The following is a 23,190-nucleotide window of genomic DNA, read 5'->3' on the forward strand; positions in this document are numbered from 1 at the left end:
TACACTATCGGCCACCTGGCGTTGCGGAGCTTTATTTCGCCGATTTCTTGGCAGGCAGTTCTACGGAATACTTCTAGATTACCAGATCAAACTACTCATTCAAAGTCTCAGGTCTTTTCATTTTCAATTTGTTTTAAACGTGATTCGTTCCCTCCCCTCCAACCCAGGACTATCTTCTCTAAGAATGTGTACAAGATAAAAAGAGAACTCCATCGCGCGCGGTACTAACAGTCTCGTCTCCATGCAAACCGAGAAACAATAAAAAATAACAGCAACCATCGCTTCGCTTCTCGAAACGTCCGGCTCGAGAAAATAACCCAAGGGTCCTCGGTTCTAAAATAAAATCGCTTGCCATTCGACGTCCGAAAAAGAAACGCAACATAACACATCGCCATCCCGTGAGGATTTGTTCGCAATCTCACGGGTCTGGCTGGAAAGAATAAACATCGACAGGAGGCTCGGGTCACGACGTGAGATAGATCACATACATTAAAAGGGAAAGGGAGAAGGGGAGGAACGAAGAGGCTGAAAAGAGGCTAAGCATGCCCAAATTGCAGAACATATAACCAACCAATTCCGCGGGAAGATGCAAGATGTTATCTTTTCTTGTTTCATGGGAAATTGAATGCGAAAAGTGATAGTACAAGAATACATCAAACGCCAGAAACAAACCATTAGCAGAAGTTTTAGTTTTACTGGCGAGGAGAGCTGGTAGGAAAGATTAGTACAGCCAAACAATCTCAAGAGGTATTGAAGGTATTGACTTACGTGGGGCTGAATGCCGGCGACGTAGGGCTGTAACCAGGGGATGTTGGTCCACCGGGCGAAGTCGGCGAGCCGGCAAAGTTGGGTGACGTGGGAGAGTACGTCTGGGGGCTCGTGGGTGACCACCCGGGAGACGTAGGTGTGTACTTCGGAGAAGTAGGCGAAGTTGGAGATAAATGCCGAGCACCACCGATAGCCGGGCTAGTCGGACTATAGCTTGGCGACGTTGGGCTAAATGCAGGTGAAGTTGGACTGAAGCTTGGCGATGTAGGGCTGTAGTTCGGCGACGTTGGTGAGAACCCAGGCGAGGTTGGAGAGTATGATGGCGACGTCGGCGAAGCCTGCCCATAAGCTGGCGATGTAGGCGAGTAGGCCGGGGATGTCGGCGCAAATGACGGACTGGCGGGGGAGAAACCCGGGGATGTCATGAAGCGCGGGCTTGTGATACCCATGCCAGGAGAGGTGGGGGAGTAGCTGGAGGTTGGGGAATAGCCAGGCGATGTAGGGTTGGCACTGAAGGGGCTGCTGGGCGAGTAACCTGCTGGGCTGGTGGCTGCAGGGCTGAATCCACCAAAGCCACCAGAAGGCTGGTATTCGGTGAACCCACCGGGGGTTTCGGCGCCCGCCTGGCGAATTGGAGAAAAGTTCGAGTCGGGATCAGGAGTTCCAATGTAGGCACTTTCTTGCATAGGAGATCCGGTGTCATACTGGGTCGCGGCGCCATCAGATATGATCGCATCTTTTGCTCCCAAAGCTCCCATCACTCCATAACGAGCGTTGTTCGATACGACAGTGTTCAGCATATTCTGGTCAAGGTAAATATCGAACTCCCCTGTGCCCGCAGGAGCCATCTGTCCCAGAATCAGGTTCTCTGACACACCGCGGCAATCGTCAAGTTCGCCAAAAGCGGCAGCTTCCAGAAGGATCTCAACAGTCTCTTCAAAGGAGCAGCGCATAAGTGCACCATTATCGGCACGGTTGATTCCATGGCGAGTAACCGGGGTCAGATAGCCACGCATAGTCATCACATCCACCAAAAGCGCCAAATGACGATGGTTAACATAGGATCCGTCGAAGGACAACACCACCGTAAACTCGCGAAGGACGGCTGCCCGCGCAGCTTCAATACCGAACACTTCGAAAACCTCAATGAACTGGTTTGAGTATGTCCGAGTGGCATCGACACCTGGAATTGCCAGAACCTCAGCGAGGGATGAGCCGCTTGTTTCAAGGATCCACTCTCTGCACAATGGGTCTGACTGCTCATCCGTCAAGGCCCCGTCTTCCTGTACTCTGATCTTCTTCTTCTCATTGATGAAAGCACGTTCAACACCAGGAACACCGCGAAGGTTCAGAGTGTCCAGAAGGTGTTGTTCAAGCTTCTTCAAGGTGACATCGTACTCAATATCATCGTCATCCTCATCTTCCTTATAGTCCTGGATCTGGCGGATACGAATGACCTGCTCGTCGGCGTTGTTATCACTAAAAATCACAGCAATATCCCTCGGATACGCCTGCTTGATCTTAGTAGCAACGTCCTGCACAGTGAGTCCTTTGTCAAGAAGCTTGGCACGACTCAATATGATACGGAGCAGCCACTTGGACTGACGAGAAGAGTCGTCGTTAACATCCTCCGGAATGATGAAATATGACTCTACCATGTCGCGATCGTTCTCAATAACCGTGGTCTGAATGTCTGGATCATAGTAGATCTCCGTGGCCTCTGTAATGGAGCGTAGGTTTGTGTATTCGACGGCACTTCGAAGCTGCTTAGCTCCCTCCTTGTCATGGGCCCTCTCAGGCTCTTGGTAAACTGTCATAGAGGGAGTCTTGATGTTTGTCGCAACGTTTAAGATTTCCTTCAGACGGGGTACACCAAGTGTAACGTTCTTGGACGAGACACCGGCGAAATGGAAAGTGTTCAATGTCATCTGAGTGGCCGGTTCACCAATTGACTGAGCTGCTAGAACGCCTACCATCTCACCAGGAGCGGCGGCTGCCTTAGCAAAACGCGATTCAATGGCACCAAGAACGTGTTGGAAGGCCAATTTGTTCATAGAATACTGAGTTACCAGTCTCTTGAACGCAAGGCGACTGCGTAATTGCGCCTTGAATAGCATTGTCGCACTCTCCTGCGCCTCTTTTGAGATGGGATCATCACCACGCACAATCACAAGCCTATCGAGAAGCGATTGCACCTGGGGAATAACCTCCGCTGGATGCAAATCGCTCATCGTTCCCTCGCGAATTCTGAAAGTGGTTCGAGCCATTTCTAGAATCCGCTGAATGTTGATAGGAAGTGGCATTGAATCTTCCGTGCCCTTCGCAACATGGCGAACAACTTCTCGAGCCTTCAACAACTCTTCCCACTCCTGGTCCAGGTATCTTTGGACTTCAACATCTCCAGCAATCTCATTGGCCTGCTCCAGTACATCCGGGCCTAGGCTGAGGGCAGGATCCATGAGGTCAATCCGGAACCGCTCCTTAAACTTCTCATCGGAACATGTAAGAATATCAACCTTCTGGTGCTCAATATGTGCGCCATCGAGACCGTCCTCTCCATAAATGAACTGAATGATGTCTCCCAGAGAGTTACGGACGGTGCCGTCATATTTGACCATAACTTCTTCAAGAGCCTTAACTAGCTTACGCTGGATGTAACCAGTTTCAGCAGTCTTGACAGCAGTATCGATGAGACCTTCTCGACCAGCCATAGCGTGGAAGAAAAATTCAGTCGGAGTCAAGCCACGAAGGTATGAATTTTCCACAAAGCCCCTGGATTCTGGAGAGTAGTCGTCTTTTGTGAAGTGAGGAAGAGTGCGGTATTTAAATCCAAAAGCAATACGCTTGCCTTCGACCATTTGCTGACCGACGACAGCAGTCATTTGCGAGATGTTAATGATAGAACCCTTAGATCCAGATCGCGACATTTGGACAGCATTGTTCAAATCCTTCAAACTCTTCTCGGTGGCAGTACCAGCTTCATCACGCGCCGTGTTGAGAGCGACAGAGACCTTACTCTCAAATGTTTCACGCACGTTCATACCGGGAAGGGGTTCGAGCTTATTCTGAGTCGCAGTGGCAGTAATCTCCTCAACTTCCAGTTTCCGCTTGCGCACACACTCCTCAATGGCTTGAATAGTCTGGTCGTTGGGGATAGTATCACCAATACCGATACTGAAACCGTTGTGTAGCAGCCAGTAGTTAACAATGGCCTGCGCGCCATTAAAGAATGCCACAGCAGCATCTGCCCCATATTCATTGAAGATGATGTGGATGACACCACCTCCACTCGCACCAACGATCTTTTTGTTGAGCATCCCATACATCAACTGGCCTTCATGAATGAGGACGTTCCCATCCTGGAGAGGAGAGTACTTCTCAGAAGAAGGAGCTGCGCCTTTAGAATCAGTGCGCATGAGATTGAGACCCGACGGGAATACCATGCTAATCATCTGTTTTCCTGTCCACCTGGGTCTGGGCTTGAAAATCGCAGGTGGTGGAATAACGCCATCCCAGTCAGGAACCCACATCATGATGTTCATCACTTGCTCTTTGGTCAGGAAGACATCGCGACGGCAGATCTTGTAGATACCGCAAAGCGTATCCTGCACAATACCCATAAGGGGTCCATTTCGTTGAGGAGACACGATGTTTTGCGGCACCAGTGCGAGTTGTTGAAGTTCCGCTCGAGACTCTTCACTCTGCGGAACGTGCAAGTTCATTTCATCACCGTCAAAATCAGCGTTGTATGGACTGGTTACAGAAAGATTGAGTCTGAAAGTTGAATAAGGCATGACACGAACACGATGTCCCATCATAGATTCTTTGTGAAGGGAGGGCTGTCGGTTAAACAGAATCACGTCCCCATCCATGAGATGACGCTCAACTTTCCAGCCGTACAAGAGTTGTTGCCCGCCTGCACGCTTTGCATGCCGAAGATCGATGCGCTCGCCATTATCTCGGACAATGTATCGTGCCCCAGGATGCTCGTTCGGACCGTTCATGACTAGCTGCTGCAGTTTCTCGATGTTATAAGGAGTAACAACTTCAGGGTAGGTCAGTGTTCTGGCAATACTCTTCGGAACGCCGACTTCATCGAGCGACAGATTTGGATCACCAGTAATCACAGTACGAGCAGAGAAGTCTACACGCTTCCCCATCAAGTTCTGCCGCAAACGGCCCTCCTTACCCTTTAGACGGCTCCGAATCGCTTTGACAGGTCTGTTTGACTTCTGCATAGCCTTTGGCTGACCAGCGATATCGTTGTCCATGTAAGTAGCAATGTGGTACTGTAGCAAAGACTCAAACTCGCGCACAACGTGTTCAGGCGCGCCTTCTTGTTCGCAACGCTGGACATTTTGGTTTGCTCGGACGATTTCAGCCAGTTTATAGGTCAAATCGTCCTCACCACGCTGACCAGAAGTGCTACCTCCAACAACTACACTTGGGCGAACGGGAGGAGGTGGAACCGGCAAGACGGTGAGAATCATCCACTCGGGACGCGCATAGTCGTTACTCAAGCCCATGATGCGAACATCCTCGTGAGAGATGTTGCGGAAGATATTCAGCGCCATTTGCGGAGTGATTATCTTCTTCTCGGGTTGTTGCATGTCCATCTCATCCATCATGCTCTTCGATGGCTTCCACGTTCCCACAAGCGTTATCCCTTCCTTTCGAACAGTGGGCTGCGCATTGCCGCATCCGCCGTGCAATCTGACAGGCTTCGAACTTTCTTTCCCGTACTCGTCGTCTTCCGGTGGTGGGTCAGCCTCGCAAATCAGAATATCCTTCGAGAGTCGCCAGATATGGTCAAACCGGCGCTTCGGGTCCCGAATCCGCAGGGCATCTAAGAACTTCGGATCAGACTGGTTTTATGTCAGCACATGTCGCCATATAGATTTGCCATCCCGTAAGGGATGACTAACCGTGTTGGCTTTGATCTTTCCACAGTTGTGGCAGACCGTCTCAAGCAACTTCTTGATTTTCGTCAAGAATCCTGAGTCAAAGGTCAGATATATCCATGAAACTTCAGTTGCACCAAATCACATACCGATATGAAAGACCGGAGTCGCAAGCTCGATGTGTCCGAAATGCCCAGGGCATTCCTTCTGACCTTCTTCACAAGTTTCACAGTTCCATTGTCGGTCAATAGTCCCCAAACGCGGATCATTGAGACCCTTAGTACGTGGGCGTTGTCTTTGATCGTCCTATGATGATTTTCCGCGTCAGATCTTCCCACAAAACTTGTTGCAGATTGAAAACAAAGTACAAAGTACTAACCATGGTCTCTGGATACTCGACATGGACCACACTCATCCGCTTGATTTCTTCAGGACTGAACAAGCCGAACTGAATCTCGGCTATGGTCCTAAGCGGAGCCTTGGAATAGGGAAAGTAGACGTTAGACATGATGAAAGACTGCGCGTAAACGAAAGAAACACAAGGCAGAGAAAGTCAGTCGGAAGCGGAAATGTGACGGCTTTAGAGGTCGAAGAAACAAGTGCTGGCGGCCTATCCCGTATTTCCCAAGTGAGAGCTATCGATCGGCGAGATACGTTGCGAGCAGAGGGCCGTATAAGGCCTCTGGCAGCCTTGCCACGCAGAGGGCGCCTGCGACCCAGTCCACGACTTCGCGGTTTCGGAAAAGGGCGAAAAGCAGACTCGACCACGGTCAACAGTGGCGATACTCGAGTTCGCAGAGCGGGTATCGCGATAAACGCGATGGTCGGGGTTGCGATGGGGGTTGAGTCGGGACGAAAGGGAGGCAGTAGGTTGTCAAGATGTCGGCGATGGATCGAGTGAATTCTCTAAGCCGCAGTCTGGTTAGCGCGGGCCGTCTAAACCTCCGCCACCTAACTGCGGTCGCATGGTTCCAGCCAATCAAACTAAAGAACATTGCAGAGATAGCGGAGCCTTTTGTCGAGATTATAGATGGCCTCTCACCGCCCACCACCCCAGTTTTTGAGCTTCAAGCCGACAAAGAGTAAATATATCCCCCGTCAGTGCAGAAAGTCAGCGGTCGTTGATTCGCTGGATGTTCCCTCTCACCCTTCTCTCCTGGCCTCTCCTTAGGCTGGGAATCTGTTCTACGTTCTCTTTTCGTTCTGTCTTGGCTGTTCCTTGAGCCAACTTCAAGCACCTCGCCATGAATCTCTCACTTGTCGATCCCTTCGTCCTGGCTCAGGACTACCCAGACACATTATCGGAGAAGCTGAGTATGTTATGTAATAGGTGCTATTAGTCGGGAAGGCTTGCTGATTCATAATATAGGGAGTGGGCACGCGACATGTCTGCGCTTCAATCGCAAGGGAGATTATCTGGCGTCTGGACGGGTCAGTTGCTTCGCTCTCGTTCTTACAGACGCCGCTGCTAATATGACTTGCTTCTAGGTAGATGGCACTGTTGTCATATTTGATGTTGAGACAAATGGCGTTGCGCGCAAGCTGAAAGGTCACATTCGGCAAATTCAATCTCTGAGGTAAAGCACACGATCCTGGTCATGTCTATAAGGACAAACTGACTTTGGCTGTATAGCTGGTCTAGAGACGGTCGCTATCTTCTGAGCTCTTCACAAGACTGGAAGTGTATTCTATGGGACCTGAAAGATGGTTCGCGGGTGCGCACAGTCCGTTTTGAAGCTCCTGTGTATATTGCAGAGCTGCATCCTTACAACCAGTACGTTTCGCCCGCCGCACGGGCAGGCGCCAGCACTTACGATGAGCTAACACCCTCTTTTTACGCAGTTTGTTATTCGTTGCCTCACTCTTCGAAGACCAGCCGGTTCTTGTCGACATTTCCTCCCCGAAACCCGTAAAGCGCATCCTCCCCTCCGCACCCTTTCGCGCCGCGCCCTCCAAAGACGAAGAAATTGACCCCGCTGTCGCAGCCAAGCAAGCCGCCCAGGATGCAAAGCACTCAACCTGCGTAACCATCTTCACCGCGCTCGGCAACCACATAATAGCCGGCACCTCAAAAGGCTGGATCAACATCATCGAAACCCAAACCTGCACCACAATACATTCCACAAAACTATGCGCCGGTGTGATCATCCTCCTCCGCCTCGCCAGCAATGGCCGTGACCTCCTAGTCAACAGCTCCGACCGCGTCATCCGCACAATCCTCATGCCGGACCTCTCCCAACTCGGCATCGACCTTGAACCAACCAACATCAAACTCCAAGTAGAGCACAAATTTCAAGACGTCGTCAACCGCCTCAGCTGGAACCATGTCGCCTTCTCATCTACCGGCGAATTTGTCACCGCATCCACATTCATGAACCCAGATATCTACGTCTGGGAACGCAGCCACGGCTCACTCGTTAAAATTCTTGAAGGCCCCCGTGAAGAACTTGGCGTTGTAGAATGGCATCCAACCCGCCCATTCGTCGTCGCATGCGGCCTTGAGTCCGGCTGTATCTACACCTGGTCCATTGTCACGCCTCAGAAATGGTCGGCACTCGCCCCGGATTTCGGCGAGGTCGAAGAAAATGTTATTTACGTCGAGCGCGAGGACGAGTTTGATATTCACCCGGCAGAAGAGATCCACCAGCGCCGTCTTGACGCTGAAGATGAGGAGCCAGATGTCCTAACCATTGAGCCCTCTAAAAGCGGCGACGATATTGAGTCCTTCCGTATGCCTGTCCTGTTGGATATATCTGATAGCGAGAGCGAGGAGGATATCGTTGCGGTTGGGCCAGGGACTATGCGGCGCCGGAGTCCTGGCACCGGAAGGGACAAGTCCAATGCGAATGGTGATGGTGAGAAGGATGGGCGGAATGGGACGACCGGTCGAGGAGCGAAGGGTAGACGACGATGATACGGTAATTATCTGCGCAAGTAAGAGATGGGATCATCTCTTGACCACCTTTAAGCTGTAAACATAGACTTACGGACCGGTCCTAGCCATTTAGGCGTTTGGGATTTGCTTGTTTGCTGGCATGGAACGGGTACATGGGATCCATATAGTATCAATCACGGGTTGGAGTTTAGGCAACGTAAACATGAAGGATCGAGAAGTCAAACCTTTTCGCTTCTGCTCAATATAAATTTATCTCCTATTTGTGACTAGCTTTCAATTGCCTTATGCAAATTCTTTGTTGCATGCATATGTCGCAGAAACCGGAGTGTGGGACCTAGCATGACTCGGGAATATATATGGGGCCTAGATCCACACCACATAACTCACCTACTCGTCGCTTGTTTCCATGCTCCTCTCGTACTCCGTCATGGCCAACTTCTTGATCCGGGGATATAGCTCTCTATCATCTCCATTCCCGCGATGAGTATACGATACCGGCAATTCGACTCTATTATACCTCCCAGGTGCGCAGCGGTAACGACAAGAGCGTCATGATAGTTTCACGTATAACGACTACCCCCGCGGCGTCGAGGATTATGAGAAGGGAGCTCGGCCAATTTTGTCTGCATCTTCACGGTATCTAGAGCGCCAGAGTAGATAGAGAGGATACTTCGCCAGTATATACGACGTCGTAAAGCAGGTTGATAGGGCGCCATGCTGGGCCTGCGAGAGGAACCGAAGGGTGTGTGATGGACGAATTGTCGTTCATACTCGGTTGATGCGGTTCATAACTTTCGCTGTTGAGATTTCTGATGGCTGGGCGTGTGCCAGCGTGACATAAACTTGCGCTAGCAGTTTTCCTCCTTTTCGTTTTGCGTTCCTGGATGTGGTCGCCTTTTGCTCTTATCTTAATGGTTTCCTAGCCTGGTATATGTGCAGTATATTGTAGGCATGGATCTCTTTGTTGAATGCTTCGGACTTCACATCTGCGGCGAGTTGCTGGATTCTCTCCAGGGGCCAGCGATAGACACGACTGAAGGGAGCCAGACTGAGGTTTTCGATGCTCTCTGAGACGGCCAGGTTATACCAACGTGCCACCTTCCGCTCGTGTTCGTCCTGATGCCACGGGTTGAGCGGGAGTCCCACTATTTGATGGTCGATCTCCGTGAACCCAGCGTCCTGCAGGTCTTTTATTGTATCGCGGGAGCTATGGGCGATTGGCCGCATGGTCTCTGCTGTCGCCTGTTTAAGACAATCGTACCAATGCCGCAATGCCGTTCCATCTAGTGACCGATCATCACATCGAGGCTCGAAATCGATCTCAACCTGCTCAAACCAGGCACCGGGACGGAGATGTGCGAATATCCTTCGATACAAGTTTGGCCAGCCCATGACACTACCGCAACCCATCTGCAGATGGATTAGATCCCAGGAATCCTCCCCCATGGCCCATGGCGCTTCGAAGTCGAAGGGCGCGTAGAACTCGCAGTTCTTCGGGTGGTTCGGAGGCTGAATAGGAGCCAAATCCACACCAGCGACAAACGCATCAGGGTACTTGTTCGCTACCTCGATCGCCCAGATACCAGTTCCACATCCTAGGTCCAGAAACCGGCCGTTGGTTGGATGGGGCGCGTAGATCAGACTCTCCGATACCCGCGCTACCGTGAATAGCTTATGGAAGATGTCGAGGCGATCCTGTTCTTGCTCATCGCACGGAAGAAAATACATTCCCCTGCGAAAGCCATGGTAGGTGCGTCCGTTCTCTTCATGAAACTGGTTTCGCTCGGAATTGCTAAAACACAGAAAGAGAGAAGACGAGGATCACATTAGCCACTTCAAGCGGAACAAGCCTGGACTCAGACTGGAAAGAGGGATGGGGTGGTAGAAAAGCAGAAAGAAACGGAGGGGTAAGAGAGATGTACTTGCTATACATAGGGCTCATGCTCGGAGACCCGTTGCGATTCCAGGGCGCAGGGCCGCCCGCAACCGCGTATCTGGTCGCCGGCTCTCGTTCAGTGATGGACTGGATGTCCATGGCATCCGAGTTCTGCCTTGACCGGCCTCTGTCGCTGGAGGTGGGAGAGTGGTAGCTGTAGTGGTTGTGCGCTGGAGAGGTCATGGCGGGGAGACGAGTTCCCACCGGGCCCATCTCAAACATCAGCGGCGAAACAGGGTACAAAGATCGACAGCCGAGTGGAACAGTGGAAGGAACTGTTTTCAGTGGACTATAACAGTGGACTATACAAATCGTCACCAAAGCCGTGGGGTGCGCTGGGCGGCGGGTAGGCAGAGCAGCGCGGGGGGCCAGAAGCCGAAAGAATGTTCGTTAGATCAATCCAGAAGCTGAAGATCTAGTTGACTCGTCCAGAGATCCCAGAAAACACAATGTAAACAGCCGATTGAAAAGAAAAAGGAGAGGTTCATCGAAGTGAGGGGTGGACGAGCTGGAAGAAATTCTGCCCGTTGAATAGAAGCAGGAATCCGAATATTGATGCAGGAGGGCGAGGGGTCAATTATACGGGAATCAGAGCCTCCCACAAGGGAAATTGAAGATTGACGATTGACAGGCTGAGAAAAAGTAGCGGTCACGGTGCTGGAAGAGCGCGAGGGACTGACACCCATAAACCAACAGAGAGCGAAGCGGGACAACAACAGGACGGGCGTTTAGACAAGCAAGCAAGCAGGCAAGCAGGCAAGCAAGCAAGCAGCGCCGTCTTTTCTTTAAGTTTATGATTGTCGCAGCCGCTCTCTTGACCCGGTTGGGCCCACGGGCGCGAAGGGGGCGGGGCGGGAGGCAGTTGCAAAAGCAGACGAGGTCGACTTCTTTTATTATTATTATTATTTTTGAGATCGGGGGTGAGAAAGGCCTGGCGGAGGCACTAGGATGGCTAGGAAGGCTAGGAAGGTTAGGATGGCTAAGATGGCTAGGATGACTAGGATCGGGCCCCTGTAGACTACTAGACTACTCTGCACGACGAAGGCGCTGTCAGCTGCTAGCCTCTGCAAGTGGTGTATCAGATTCAGCACTCAGGACCCTCCTCGAGTGCGTCCTGGCAGTCGAGCGAGTCCAGCTCGACGACGGTCCGCTTGGTATTGCGCTACTGCGGTGCTTTAAACTCTACTCGTCGACGCGGACGGTTATAACCGACCCCTTTCCCAGTTTCCAGGAACCAGACTAACTACACTACTGAACTTATACCTCCCAATTATTCCTGATTCCTCGTAAACTTCCCGGCGGGAGGCGGCCCCCGTCCCCGTCCGCGTCCGTTAGTCCTGTGCTTTAATCTTAATGCCTCTTTGTTCCAGCGTGCTGGGACCCGGTCCTGTACTCCATACCTCATTACCGCCGGCGGCCAGCATTAAGGAGCCAGGAGCCCAGAAAGGTAGATACCCAGTTTATCGAGCCGATCTTGGCTTTCGACGAACGATCAGATCCAATTCACTTCAGGTGGTTCTCGAACTCTGGGTCTATGATCGCGTGGTGAGGCCTGAATGTTACTGTAGCATAACCTTGTTCGTCGTCTGGTGGGACGACCGCAAAATATATCCCCAACGCCCGTGCTCGTCCATTCATTTGCTTGACTTCGCGCTGAGCTGAAGCTACCGAACTCTGGGGACTCTTGGTTCGCGACTGCTGAAAGCCTTTTCCTCTAGGCGCTAGGGTGAAACCATCGTCATGTCTTCTGGGTCTGGTACCATATCAAAGCTCCTGGTTAAGCGCCCGAGGTTCGTTTCCAGCGTCAACTGGGAGCGTCGAAAAGTCTTCCTATTAATAGCCAGTGCGAAGCCAGAGAGAAGCCAGAGAGAAGCCAGAGCGAAGACAACGCGATTGGCTGTCTTTTGCCTCTTTCGTCAGACTGAAAACTTTTGCTTTTGACTCTTGAAGCTTTGGGTCATGGTGTCATGATCGACGAGTCCATTGGCAGCGCACGGCACGCTGCCAGTGGTTTTCTGTGGTTTTCCTTCTCTAGCCCTGAGACTCGAGACTAATGCGGCGGAGGGGCTGAGCGTTGGACAGCCCTGGACCGAACCCACAATCGCACCGCGAAACACAAAATCCTGCCAAACCCACAACCCGAAACGGCGCTCAGAACCGCCGCCTGGACGAAACGAACGCTGGTCGATGAAACACGCATTGCCCCCTTCGAGTACTGCAGTAGTGGCTCGACCGTCTTTTGTGTCATTTTGGTTCGGTGATTGCCGGTTCTCCATTGTACCCACCCATTTCCACGAGGACCAAGAAGCTACTGCTGGGCCATGTACCCAAGTCACATCTCCAGCGACCAGTCCGCCGCCTGCATCCGTCTCACAGTCGACTCCTTTTGAGGGCCCTGACTGGGGCGGCCTATATTCATTGGCCGGGGCGATGCAGTGACCTGCAGCTGGCGGGACTAACGCCAAAAAGGCTCGTAACTGTCTATCATAATCGACCAGAACTGCAAACAGTAAAGACCTGATGCTTCATACGGAAATTCTTGTTTCGAGTCTGGTTTTGAGTCTGTTGAGGCGCATCCGTGCTCATAGAGCAGCAAGTGAGTTCCGTTCTCTTCCCACCGAGCTCTCTGCCCAACGCGCAAGACAGCCTGATGCTGATTTACCGCGCCTTCTGCGGCAGTGTGTTTTGTATCTGACAGTCCTCGCCGGCTACGCTGGGTCATTCCGCTACTGCAGAGTGCATATCCATAAGCACTTTCCCGCTGGGCCCGATCCATCAGCTGCACCCTCATCCCTCCGCAGTAAAGCTTATGGAGTATTCTTGAATTTTACAATAAGCTTCTTGAAGCAGAGCCGATACTGTGGCAGACGCCGGTTTCCATGTCGAGAAAGCCACGGAGAATCGTGTTTATTGGACCGTCAGCTGCAGTGTGCGCTAGCCCGCTGTAATAATCTCCCCGCTATTCTTCTGACCGATCATCGGACAAGGGTCGACATAAAAAAAACTCAATGCCCACCCGGTGATATCACCAAGGGGTTTTTGAGCGGCATTCCCCCTGGCCTGTTTCGTGGTATGATGGGGGCGTGGCTCTGACTCTGCACTCAAGATGCCCACAATGCCCACACAGTACTTACACTCGTGCTTGCGAAGTCGAGCTGGAACTGCTGGAATACTTAACATCCTACGTCGATCACTGCCGTGCACTGACTCTTGCACGGCTGCTGGTGGGTAGTCTACCTCATATTTACCAATCACGCCCGTCGGGTTTTCCATGCCCTGAATAATCTTGCGGTCTGAGACTGACAAGTCGGAGATTTTACTCCACGGCCCACATAACTTCTCAAGCCAAAGCAGCCCCTAGGATTGAAAAACTCGGCGGCGTTAAGTTCAAGACGGTACACCTACCACACATTCAGGTCTCAGAGGATTGTAGGCCTCGGCACGCGACGACCTTGGAGGTACTCAACCCTGGGCCGTCTCTGGAATTGGATAAGTGGAATGGCAAATCAGTTTTATTAGTAGAGATAGATAGCAGCATTAACACTAGGGTTAGGTAATTGCATTCGACCAGACACCTAGCCCAAGTGGAGTCGACGCCATTATCTAGGGATACTATATCCGTGTTGATGCCTGTATAATCAGGAGTTATTTTCAGCCTTGGCTTTTTTGTAATTCTTCACTGATCTTCTTCATCCCAGAACCAGGAACCAAAAGAGAGAAAAAAGACAGTCATAGCGTCCAGCCGCGATTTACATCATCGAACAGAACCTTCTATTGAAGAAACCTATCAGCAGCGGCCACGTTAGGTCCACAAAATCAGTGGAACATTTTAAAGCAAGAAAGAAGAAATTTCCCGCAGCGGTCGGTTTGCACCGATCTCGCATATCCACTCTCTGATTGAGGACATTGCCGAATCGTTGGTGGCCTGGATTCCACAAGGAGCAAGCCACTAGACTCTTTTCGCTCTTGGGTTGCAGAACAATCACATTTCGTCAACCGTGTTGCAGCAGGGCCTGGCTCGGGGCATACCTATTCGGGTCAATTCAACCAAAGACGTCAACCAAACTCTCTAGGCGAGGTTTTCAGCAATGCATATGCTCAAGCAAATCAGCTCTTCCTCATTGGGCCTGCCCGAGGACAGCTACATTTACTCGATCGTGCCGTCCTCTCGCACAGGGTTCGCGGCCATCTCATCTGATGACTCGCTACGCATATTCGACGCGAACGAACTTAGTCATGCGTCGTTAGTGGCCTCCAATGTACACGATGGAGTCACATCATTGCGGACGTATGACGCGAGCAATCAGCTAGTGGTCACTGGAGGAAGAGATGGCAAAGTGAAATTGTGGGATCTCCGCAATGGCAAGAAATCCGCAGTTGTTGCGGTGCAATCATGTAAGACGCCTCTTTTGCGTTTTGCTTATTGTGCTTAGCTATTACGCTCTGCCTGGCTCAAAATTTTTTTGCCCCCCTGCCTTGATTTTGGCCCGGCGCCTGTGTGAGCTACTACTGATCCTGCAACAGCGAATCAGGCACCTGTGTTGTCCACAGCCAACTGCTCCGAAACCAACAGCATCGTCGCGGGGACGGAACTGCATTCCCACCAGGCAATTGTTGCATTCTGGTGAGTTCACCCAATTATGCTTAGATGCACTCTACGCATTTTCATATGCAGGTTTCCTTGCTGGATCCTTCGAGCACGTGGTGGATTTCACGAGCTGCTAACTGACGCAGGGATGTTAGATCCCCAAACCAGCCACGTCTCGAATACGTGGAAAGCCACAACGACGACGTAACTGAGGTACATCAAATCCAGGCCAAGTAGCTTGTTGAAGTCGCTAACACTCGTTACTAACTGATAGCTTCAATACCACCCAAACCGCCACAACATCCTGCTTTCAGGAAGTACCGATGGCTTGGTTAACATCTACAACACAACAATCACTGATGAGGACGAGGCTCTTGTGCAAGTGATCAACCATGGCTCTGTGCATCGTGCCGGCTTTATCAATGAGCGAACCATCTACGCCTTGAGCCATGACGAGACGTTCTCGATCCACCCAGCTACAGATCCAGACGAGGAAGCGCAGGAGCCGGAGCCGATTCAATTCGGCGACCTGAGACAGCCTCTCAACTGCGAGTACATTGCGCAGCTCTGCCTCGGCAGCCAGGGGCCATATATCGCCGCGGGTAATAAAGTGTACGTGAAGGGCCCTAATTGACTTTTGCTACTCTTTTATTACTCTTGCTGATACACGCTTAATGATACAGTGATAAACGTCTCGACCTGATTCCCCTCGCACAGTCTCCCTCGTGGCGCTTCGACGAGCAGAATCTATGGCGCCTCCCCGGCGGTCATGGCGAGGAAGTCGTGCGCTCCATCCACATCGATGAGCAGGTATGCTCTTATATGTTTTAACTTGTATGCTCAGGAACTAACGTATCCAGAATCAATCCGTGTTTACCTGTGGCGAGGACGGCCTTGTGCGTGCTTGGAAGCCAGAGGGCGAACAGGGTCAGGAAGCCCAAATGGGGACGCCGCGGCACAAGGAGAAGAAGACCAAGGAGAAGGCACGATACAAGCCATACTAAATCTTATGAATAGGAACTTCGTATATGGTTTGTATGAGTAACTAAGCATGAGTAACTAAGTATTGTGCATGCAGTCATTACGGCACGAGAACAGAATCCTGAATATATATCCTAAGCCCCGTACCAGCTCCCTTATGGACAATTTGGACCAGATCTGAGTCAAATCTCATCAAATAGAAATAAGTCTACTTTACAGTTTAAGAACAACTCATGCGCCACAAACCCTAGAATCATTCAATCCTTCGCTGTAAAGGGCCAAATAATACCGAGTCGCTCGCTGAATCGAGCCTTAGTTTTAAGGCATTTACATTGAATGCCTTGGCGCCGAGCCAATAAAAGTCCTCCACTAGCGTCTTCTCCACAGGCTCTTATCAGTTGCACGCTGCTTGAAATTTTTGTTGCTTTAATGAGAACAGTCAAGTTGGCCATTCCAGTGCTGGCTCTTTCCCTCAGTTACTTTCAGCAGGATTAGATGGATGATTGAAGCTTGATCAACTTTATTACTTGTTCCTTGCCAAAGCGCTCGTAATTCGCGCGTTCAATAATCTCCACGCCTGACGAGCTCATTCCTTCCAACCCATGTGCCTGCCATCACGAAGCATACCTACCGTCTGATTGCCAAGCTCCTCTTACCCTCCAACCATCCAGCTGCTTGTTCATTCAATTTCCGCACTTCATCCAAAAAAGAGAAACCCGTCCGATACCATGGATGCCTACGCCTACCTTATCCGCCACGGCTGGTCCGGCCCCGGAAACCCACTGAACCCGGACCGCGCAGGCGTTCGCGGCGGACTAGGGCTCACAAAACCGCTTCTCGTTGCGCGACGCTCAGGGAATCAAGGCGTGGGGAATAAGACGACCAAAGACCCGACGAATCAATGGTGGTTGCGTGGGTTCGAGGACGCGCTTAAGGGGATTGGAACGCCGAAGGAGGATACGATCATTGGGAAGGGGAATGCATTGACGAGTGAGCTGTATCGACATTTTGTTCGGGGGGAAGTTGTGCCGGGGACGCTTGGGGGGAAGAAGGATGAAAAGGAAGGGCAGGAGGTGTCTAAGAAGAGGAAGAGGGGGGATCATGAAGAGAAGCAGGATAAGGAAAGCAAAAGGTTGAAGAAGGAAGAGAAGAAGAGGATAAAGGCTGAGAAGGAGGAGAGGAGAGCGCGGAGGAGAGAGAAGAAGGAGAGGAAGAAGAACAGGGTTGTAGAGAAAGCAGAGAAGAAGGAGAGGAAGGCGAAGGAGAAGAGAGTAAAAAAGATGAACAAGGAAGCTGAAGAGCCTGAGAAAGAGAAGAGGCCCGAGGGCGACTATCCCACACCGGTATCAATGGACTCGGACTCGATGGATACACAGGACGGGACATCGTCTCTGGATACGGAAAAGCTGAAGAAGAAAGAGAAGAAGGACAAGAAGGAACAGAGGGAAAAAGAGGGCAAAAAAGACAAATCCTCGAAGGACAGCAAGAAGGACAAGAAACGAGAACTCTCATCGGCCGAGAGCTCAAAACGAAAGCCCAAAAAGAGCAAAACGACTTGATAGACTCGTTGGTATGGCATCGCATAGCATTGCATATAGAACTCGGCCTAGCTTGTACAGATACCCATTTGGTTTGGCTATACAGAAACATATAACCACAACACTGCATTCCTCAAATCATCCTTGACAGGGTAACGATCAAGCCTCTGCTGGAAGCCTCCCCGGCTTCCCCGAGAGAATCCATGGCCTCCGCTCCCAGAATTCATCCTTGATGATATCCACATGCTCAACGATGACCTGCGCCTTGCGCCGTAGTTTACGGAGCTTCTCCTGTTGACTCTTCGAGATGCTTTCTTGTACAGTAGGGCCTTCTTCCTCTGGAGCCTTCAGCGGCTTCCTCTCCTCAAGTTGATACTATTTAGACTCAGCAAAGCAGACTCCACCGAGGGTCCAGATTGGACATGACATACCTGCCGATATACCACACTCCCTTTTTTGTATATCTCCTCCTCATTGTTATAGTTGATCCCGAACCTCTTGAACAGGATCTCATTCTTGTCCGAGGAGAGTGTTCCCTTCAACCGTCAGTATCGTCACCTCCCTGCCCATCCGATCCCCGAAACACGAAGCAGAAGAATACTGCAACTAACCTTTAGCTCATTCTCAGCATCAGTATTGCTCATCCCGCCTTTTAAAACCATCATCCAGAACGTCGTGTTGTACAGATTATTGATATGGCCTAGGCAAAAACGCAAAAAAAGACCACCAGTCAATATCAGGCAGCAATCCAAACCCAAATGGCGAGCTTACAATCAACCTGCCTCCAACTCATATAATCTCTCAGATTTCTGATCGTCGGATATACAACTGCCCGCCCGTCGAACGACGGCAGGTGCGGCGGCTGCAACGGCGTATCAGGGAAGTAGTTACCCCATAGATAGATGTAGTGTGCTGTGAAGGTTGAGACAATTGTTGTCACCAGTTTTCTGTCGACCTAGTGTTAGCTTGCGCATCGCTCCTGCCACGGTGAATCAGAAATAGAGACAGAAAAGGACATACGCGCTCCGCCGCTCAAAGAGCTCACAGGTGGGATGGAAGACAAAACTTGCATCACATTAGTATCCATCAATTACTGCGCCTTGAGTTTGTGAGGTCGAACCTATACTCATCACTAACACCGTAAGCAATCGCCAAGTCTGGAAGATCCTTGAGGACCTCCACTGCGGCGGCGTTCATAAGATCCAACGCACGACGGTCATTCGGTTTCTCGAATGCGTATCGATCGGATAGTCTGGTTCGGGTTGCCGCAGTGAGTAACGTAACCGCTCACTCTGATAGAACCAAGAAGACTGTCAATGAAATAGGGTACTGACTTGTGAAATCCTCGTCCGTCAATCCGGACCACGATCCACGTGTTTGGAAGAAGAGTGTCTGGCTGCTCGAATGCCTTAACATATTCGAATCTGGTGCGCTGTTAGCTGAGACTCTAAGGGAGAGGGCCGAGGTACCTTGAATTCGCCATCTTGGTGGCTATTTGCAGATTTTATGCTTATTATATGCAGTTTATATGCAGTTTGAATATTATCACGCGCTTGTTGATTGCCGAGTTTGTTGTTCTTTGGGTTATGGGTGATGAAGAGATTGTGGGGAAAACGAGGAACTTGCGTCGATAACCGACGCTCTTCATCTACCATATATGGCCGAGCTTGACTTGATTCAGAACCTGGCCTGATAAAAGTGGAATTTTCAAGTGCTCTACGTATAGAAATTACTGAGAATAGTCTGGGTGCGGGAGAGCAAATGTATAGTCTAATAAATACTGTGTGGGACAGCTCGTCTATACTATAAGAAGATACGAGAGTATAAAGAGTGAATGAACAATAAGCTAGATAGTTTCTTCTTCCGGTATCTCATCGTCGCCATACTCGCTAATCCGCTCGCTAGGCCGCTCGCTCGTCTCACTAGCTGCCTTGTCGGATTTCTTCGACTTGCGGCTGAAAAAACTAAGGCTGCTCCTGCTAGGCGCGCTGGACACAGTGCTGTCGATGCTCTTAGCCAGTTGTGCCTCGCTATCGCCCTCTTCATCGACGTCGCCTTGCGAAGCATCGCTCTTCCTGGAGAACAAACCGGAGCGGTCTTTCCAAGAGCCAAACTTGCTGGAGCTGCCTTTCCGGGTGATCTTTCGGATAAAGGATTCTTTCGAGCTCGCGTTTTCTGCAGACGTTGCAGATGGCATGCGCTCAAGGGATTCGTATGAGTCTCCGGGGAAGCTAGACAGGGATCGAGAGTCTCTCGATGCGCGGGATTCTGAGGGAGAGCCATGGTCGAAGGACATGTCAAAAGACGTGTCCGCCTCCTCAGTAGTCTGGCCCTTCTCTTTATCCTCCTTCTTCTCTGAGCCCTTGCTCCTGAATATGGTTTTGAAGGTAGGCGCTGCCGGATTCAATTTTGGAGTAATTGGTCGATGCGAAGACGAAGGCCGCGTACCAATCGGGGCTTGCAGTGGCCGACCCTGCCTCTCGAAAGAGTCATCAAGGAAGTCAGGTTCAGCTGTAAAACCCAGAGGAAGATGGCCCGAGGATCCATATTGAGTCGTAGAAGGGCGCCGAGACTGAGTTCTCGACCACGTGGACGGTGATGTCCAGTCGAAACCGAGAGGGCTTCGGTGACCAGGCTTATCAGCAGAAGGCCAACCAAAGTGACGGTTATCTGTTGAGGGATGCGGGAGTAAGTTGTCAAATGAGAATGTGGAAGATGGCCTGGGAGACAATGAACCCCTCCTCCGAACCGTACCTAAGATCGACGACGGGTCAATCGGATCGTGCCTAGGACTGAACTGGTTGTACCCTGAAACAGAATCAGCGCCCTCGCCCTTGGACAAACCACTGCCACTTCCAAATCCGAATCTGCTTGGTGAGAATATGCTGGAGATAGCGGTACGTCTGGACGGCAGATGATCAGATGAGCTATCTGGAGTGGCTCCGGCTGTGTGGGTTCTTGGCAGCAAAGACATTGGATTAGCCCAGCTGGTGGTATAGCTCAAGCGACGACGCCTGGGCCCAATTGGCTCTATTTCATCCATTTCTCTTGGAAATGATTGGCTTTGCCCTTGTTTCAATGTTCCAAGAAGAGGCGGGTCTTCTGCGAGCGTTTTACCACGCGGACGATTGAAGTTGAAAAGACCAGACAAGCGTCTTGAGGCACTTTTCGGTGCTTCTTCTGCATCTCCCGAGGGTGCAGTCTGGGAATTAGCTTCCTGAGGACCTTTCTGTACTTCCTCAGGACTACCCAAGAGACTGGCGGGTTTGCTGCCAGAGGATTCTGGTGAAGATGGATCAGCGGGGAAACTGTCACGCTTAGTCGTATCCTGCTCAATATTCGAGAATCGACTTCTGAGGACAGGCCGCGGCAATTCGGGTGATTCTTCATCGCCAAGTAGATCAGACGGAAGCAGAGCGTCCGCTCGAGGGCTCATCTGAGGATTCGTGATTGAGAAATCGGAACCTCTACGGTAACTTTCAGGCTCACCGGTCAATCCAGGGAGGGTCATTCCATTATTAATGTTAAAGAAAGACGAGGCTGGTGCGAATGTAGGCGAGCCCGTGGTCGGAGGGTTGTATGTCACGCTAGTAGGAAATGGTTCTAGAGAAGGGAAATTCATTGGCGACGAGACATTGCTGTTGAGCGAGCTGCGATGGCGCCGGGGTGGGCGGATAGTTGCCCCGGAGGGTAGTTCTAGATCCATAGGTGGCAGAGAGAACGGCGCCGTACCGGCTCGCTGCGAGGTCAACCATTTCAAGCGTTCCTGTGCCTCTTGGTATTGTTGTTGAGCCTGCGTATGGAGGTTTACAAGCGTAGCATAGCGTGCTTGCAAATGGCTGAGCTTGATTTCCCACTGCCGGGCTCGTTCATTGTCAATGCGATCCAGCTCATTACCATCCTCTCCATCTTCATCCGTGTACCCTTTCCTTTCGTCCTCAAGTTTCTTGACCCGTCCACCCTTATCTTGAATTTCCTCATCGATTGCCCTCATCTCGGCCTGCTCCTTCGCAATCTTTTCTCTAACTTCGTCCGCGCGTTTCTTTCCCTCCTCTTCGAGGCGCTCCTTCTCTTGCCTAGCCTGCGCCGTATCCGCAGAAATCTGCGGCATTTGTTCTTGCCAGCGTAAAAGATCGTTCCTCCGTTTCTTGCGATCAGCCTCCTTTTGCTGGAGAACCCTCTCACGTTTTGCCTTTTCGCTTTGTACCGTCCGATTAACACTTTCCAGCTTGTTGACATGCTTCTTGAGGTCGCCGCTAGCCTCGTCTTTCTCCTTAACCCGTTTCCTCAAGTCATCTCGCTGCTTCTCCAGATCCTTCAATAATGCGATATGTTCTTCCTCCTCCTCGAGAGTCTGCTTCTCTACAGCATCATTGTCGTGTTGCAGATTCTTCAATCGGTCCGCTAGCAGGGATATATCTTCGCTCTGATCGTAGGATGCAGCGCTGTTCAGTGTATTGTCCGGATGATTTTGCGAAATGTCTGCTGCACCGGCCGCAGGGGACTGTCGGCGCCCAACAGATGAACGCTTCTGTAGTGGGCCGCCACTATGTTCGCGGGCCATTAACGGCGCCGAAGGAGCAGGGAGACCGGCTGTTGACCGGGGAATTGACGCTCGAATCGTAGGACCGGTTGCTGAGGCATTGTCTCCGGCTTGGGATGCCGGAAGTGACTTAGTGCGCACATGAATAACTGCACTGGGGGTCTGAAAATTTGCTGCGCTAATGGACAAGACACAAATGTGGTATATGCTCCCAGGAGTCAGGTTCAGGATTTCGACTGCGGTTTCCGCTCGTTTGGATTCGCCAACTGTCATGAAACAGACCAGGTCAGCTGCGAGTAGGCGTAGGTGCGGTACAACCCACCTTTAGCGCCATTTACTTGAATGATATGTTTGTGGATAGAGTTGTGGAATTCCGGCTGCTTCCAGGCGATCCGTATCCCTCGCGCCGTTATCTCTTCCAGCGTAACTTCTGGCGGGGGAGGGATATCCAAACCAAGCTTCTCAATCAATACCTCATTGGGAGTCTGACAAACTTGCCATGCACGGTATAGTAACCTTTCAAGAAAGTCAATACCATGGGAAGTAACAAAGGAACACGGCAACACTTACCAGCTCAGAGCCCATAGGATACTGGCTGCCAAGAAGAGCGCCATGACGCCTCGCACCCTTACACGGGGGATCACGCTGGGGTAGGCGTCAAGGGGAAGATAGAATGGCTCATACATCCCAGCTTCGGTCCATGGGGAAGCCGCTCTCTCACCAAAGGAATAATCACCACCGCAGGGTCTGCTCTCGGGCACAACTCCGGTAGGTTCGATAAAATAAGCGCGGAGTGGCAGTGGGGAGATCATGTGACTATGATGACATAATTAGAGTCTAGCCTAGAATGGTTAGCCGAGGAAAAGTGAATTTACTTGCAGAGGTTAGTCCAGCCAGGTCATGAGACAGGGCTGATACTGAATATCGACTAGCACACCCGGGCAATCCTGATTAATGTAGTATAAATCCGGAATATTTCTTGCTGATGTAACCCATTATGCTAATGGATAAGCCCAGTTGATTGCATGTTGGGCTGTTG

At 51.1% G+C, this 23,190-nt stretch overlaps 7 protein-coding genes across 7 annotated transcripts, besides 1 other annotated feature; 3 read left to right on the forward strand and 4 right to left on the reverse strand.

Moving 5' to 3' along the window:
* Window positions 1-23,190: part of a sequence feature (contig 1.13 2696..249512(-1)) that runs on past both edges of the window.
* ANIA_00809 (DNA-directed RNA polymerase II core subunit RPO21) lies at window positions 693-6,177 on the reverse strand (the record flags this gene model as incomplete). The annotated part of the gene is made up of 5 exons (XM_653321.1): window positions 693-708; window positions 769-5,633; window positions 5,694-5,764; window positions 5,819-5,975; window positions 6,049-6,177. 5 exons carry the CDS (start codon window positions 6,175-6,177, stop codon window positions 693-695), a joined length of 5,238 nt encoding a protein of 1,745 aa, XP_658413.1.
* On the forward strand, window positions 6,798-8,583 carry ANIA_00808 (Set1-mediated histone H3-K4 methylation subunit Swd1; the record flags this gene model as incomplete). The annotated part of the gene is made up of 5 exons (XM_653320.2): window positions 6,798-6,983; window positions 7,039-7,100; window positions 7,158-7,246; window positions 7,303-7,443; window positions 7,512-8,583. The coding sequence occupies exons 1-5, from the start codon at window positions 6,914-6,916 to the stop codon at window positions 8,581-8,583; spliced, it is 1,434 nt and encodes a 477-aa protein (XP_658412.1). The 5' UTR covers window positions 6,798-6,913.
* Window positions 9,469-10,723, reverse strand: laeA (the record flags this gene model as incomplete). Its single annotated transcript, XM_653319.2, has 2 exons — window positions 9,469-10,357; window positions 10,488-10,723. The coding sequence occupies 2 exons, from the start codon at window positions 10,721-10,723 to the stop codon at window positions 9,469-9,471; spliced, it is 1,125 nt and encodes a 374-aa protein (XP_658411.2).
* On the forward strand, window positions 14,201-16,181 carry ANIA_00806 (WD repeat protein). Its single transcript, XM_653318.2, has 6 exons — window positions 14,201-14,896; window positions 15,026-15,125; window positions 15,236-15,302; window positions 15,364-15,701; window positions 15,773-15,899; window positions 15,950-16,181. Exons 1-6 carry the CDS (start codon window positions 14,590-14,592, stop codon window positions 16,091-16,093), a joined length of 1,083 nt encoding a protein of 360 aa, XP_658410.1. The 5' UTR covers window positions 14,201-14,589; the 3' UTR covers window positions 16,094-16,181.
* ANIA_00805 (uncharacterized protein) lies at window positions 16,799-17,629 on the forward strand (the record flags this gene model as incomplete). The annotated part of the gene is made up of 1 exon (XM_653317.1): window positions 16,799-17,629. One exon carries the CDS (start codon window positions 16,799-16,801, stop codon window positions 17,627-17,629), a length of 831 nt encoding a protein of 276 aa, XP_658409.1.
* ANIA_00804 (tRNA guanylyltransferase) lies at window positions 17,649-18,972 on the reverse strand. The gene is made up of 7 exons (XM_050613299.1): window positions 18,943-18,972; window positions 18,729-18,860; window positions 18,629-18,673; window positions 18,380-18,555; window positions 18,220-18,308; window positions 18,040-18,144; window positions 17,649-17,983 (listed from the first exon to the last, which is right to left on the reverse strand). The coding sequence occupies exons 2-7, from the start codon at window positions 18,803-18,805 to the stop codon at window positions 17,768-17,770; spliced, it is 708 nt and encodes a 235-aa protein (XP_050469126.1). The 5' UTR covers window positions 18,806-18,860; window positions 18,943-18,972; the 3' UTR covers window positions 17,649-17,767.
* Window positions 19,455-22,765, reverse strand: ANIA_00803 (Fibronectin type III domain protein; the record flags this gene model as incomplete). Its single annotated transcript, XM_653315.1, has 3 exons — window positions 19,455-22,417; window positions 22,474-22,667; window positions 22,722-22,765. 3 exons carry the CDS (start codon window positions 22,763-22,765, stop codon window positions 19,455-19,457), a joined length of 3,201 nt encoding a protein of 1,066 aa, XP_658407.1.

The sequence above is a fragment of the Aspergillus nidulans genome, chromosome VIII (genome assembly GCF_000011425.1).
Source record: "Aspergillus nidulans FGSC A4 chromosome VIII".
Taxonomy (NCBI): domain Eukaryota; kingdom Fungi; phylum Ascomycota; class Eurotiomycetes; order Eurotiales; family Aspergillaceae; genus Aspergillus; species Aspergillus nidulans.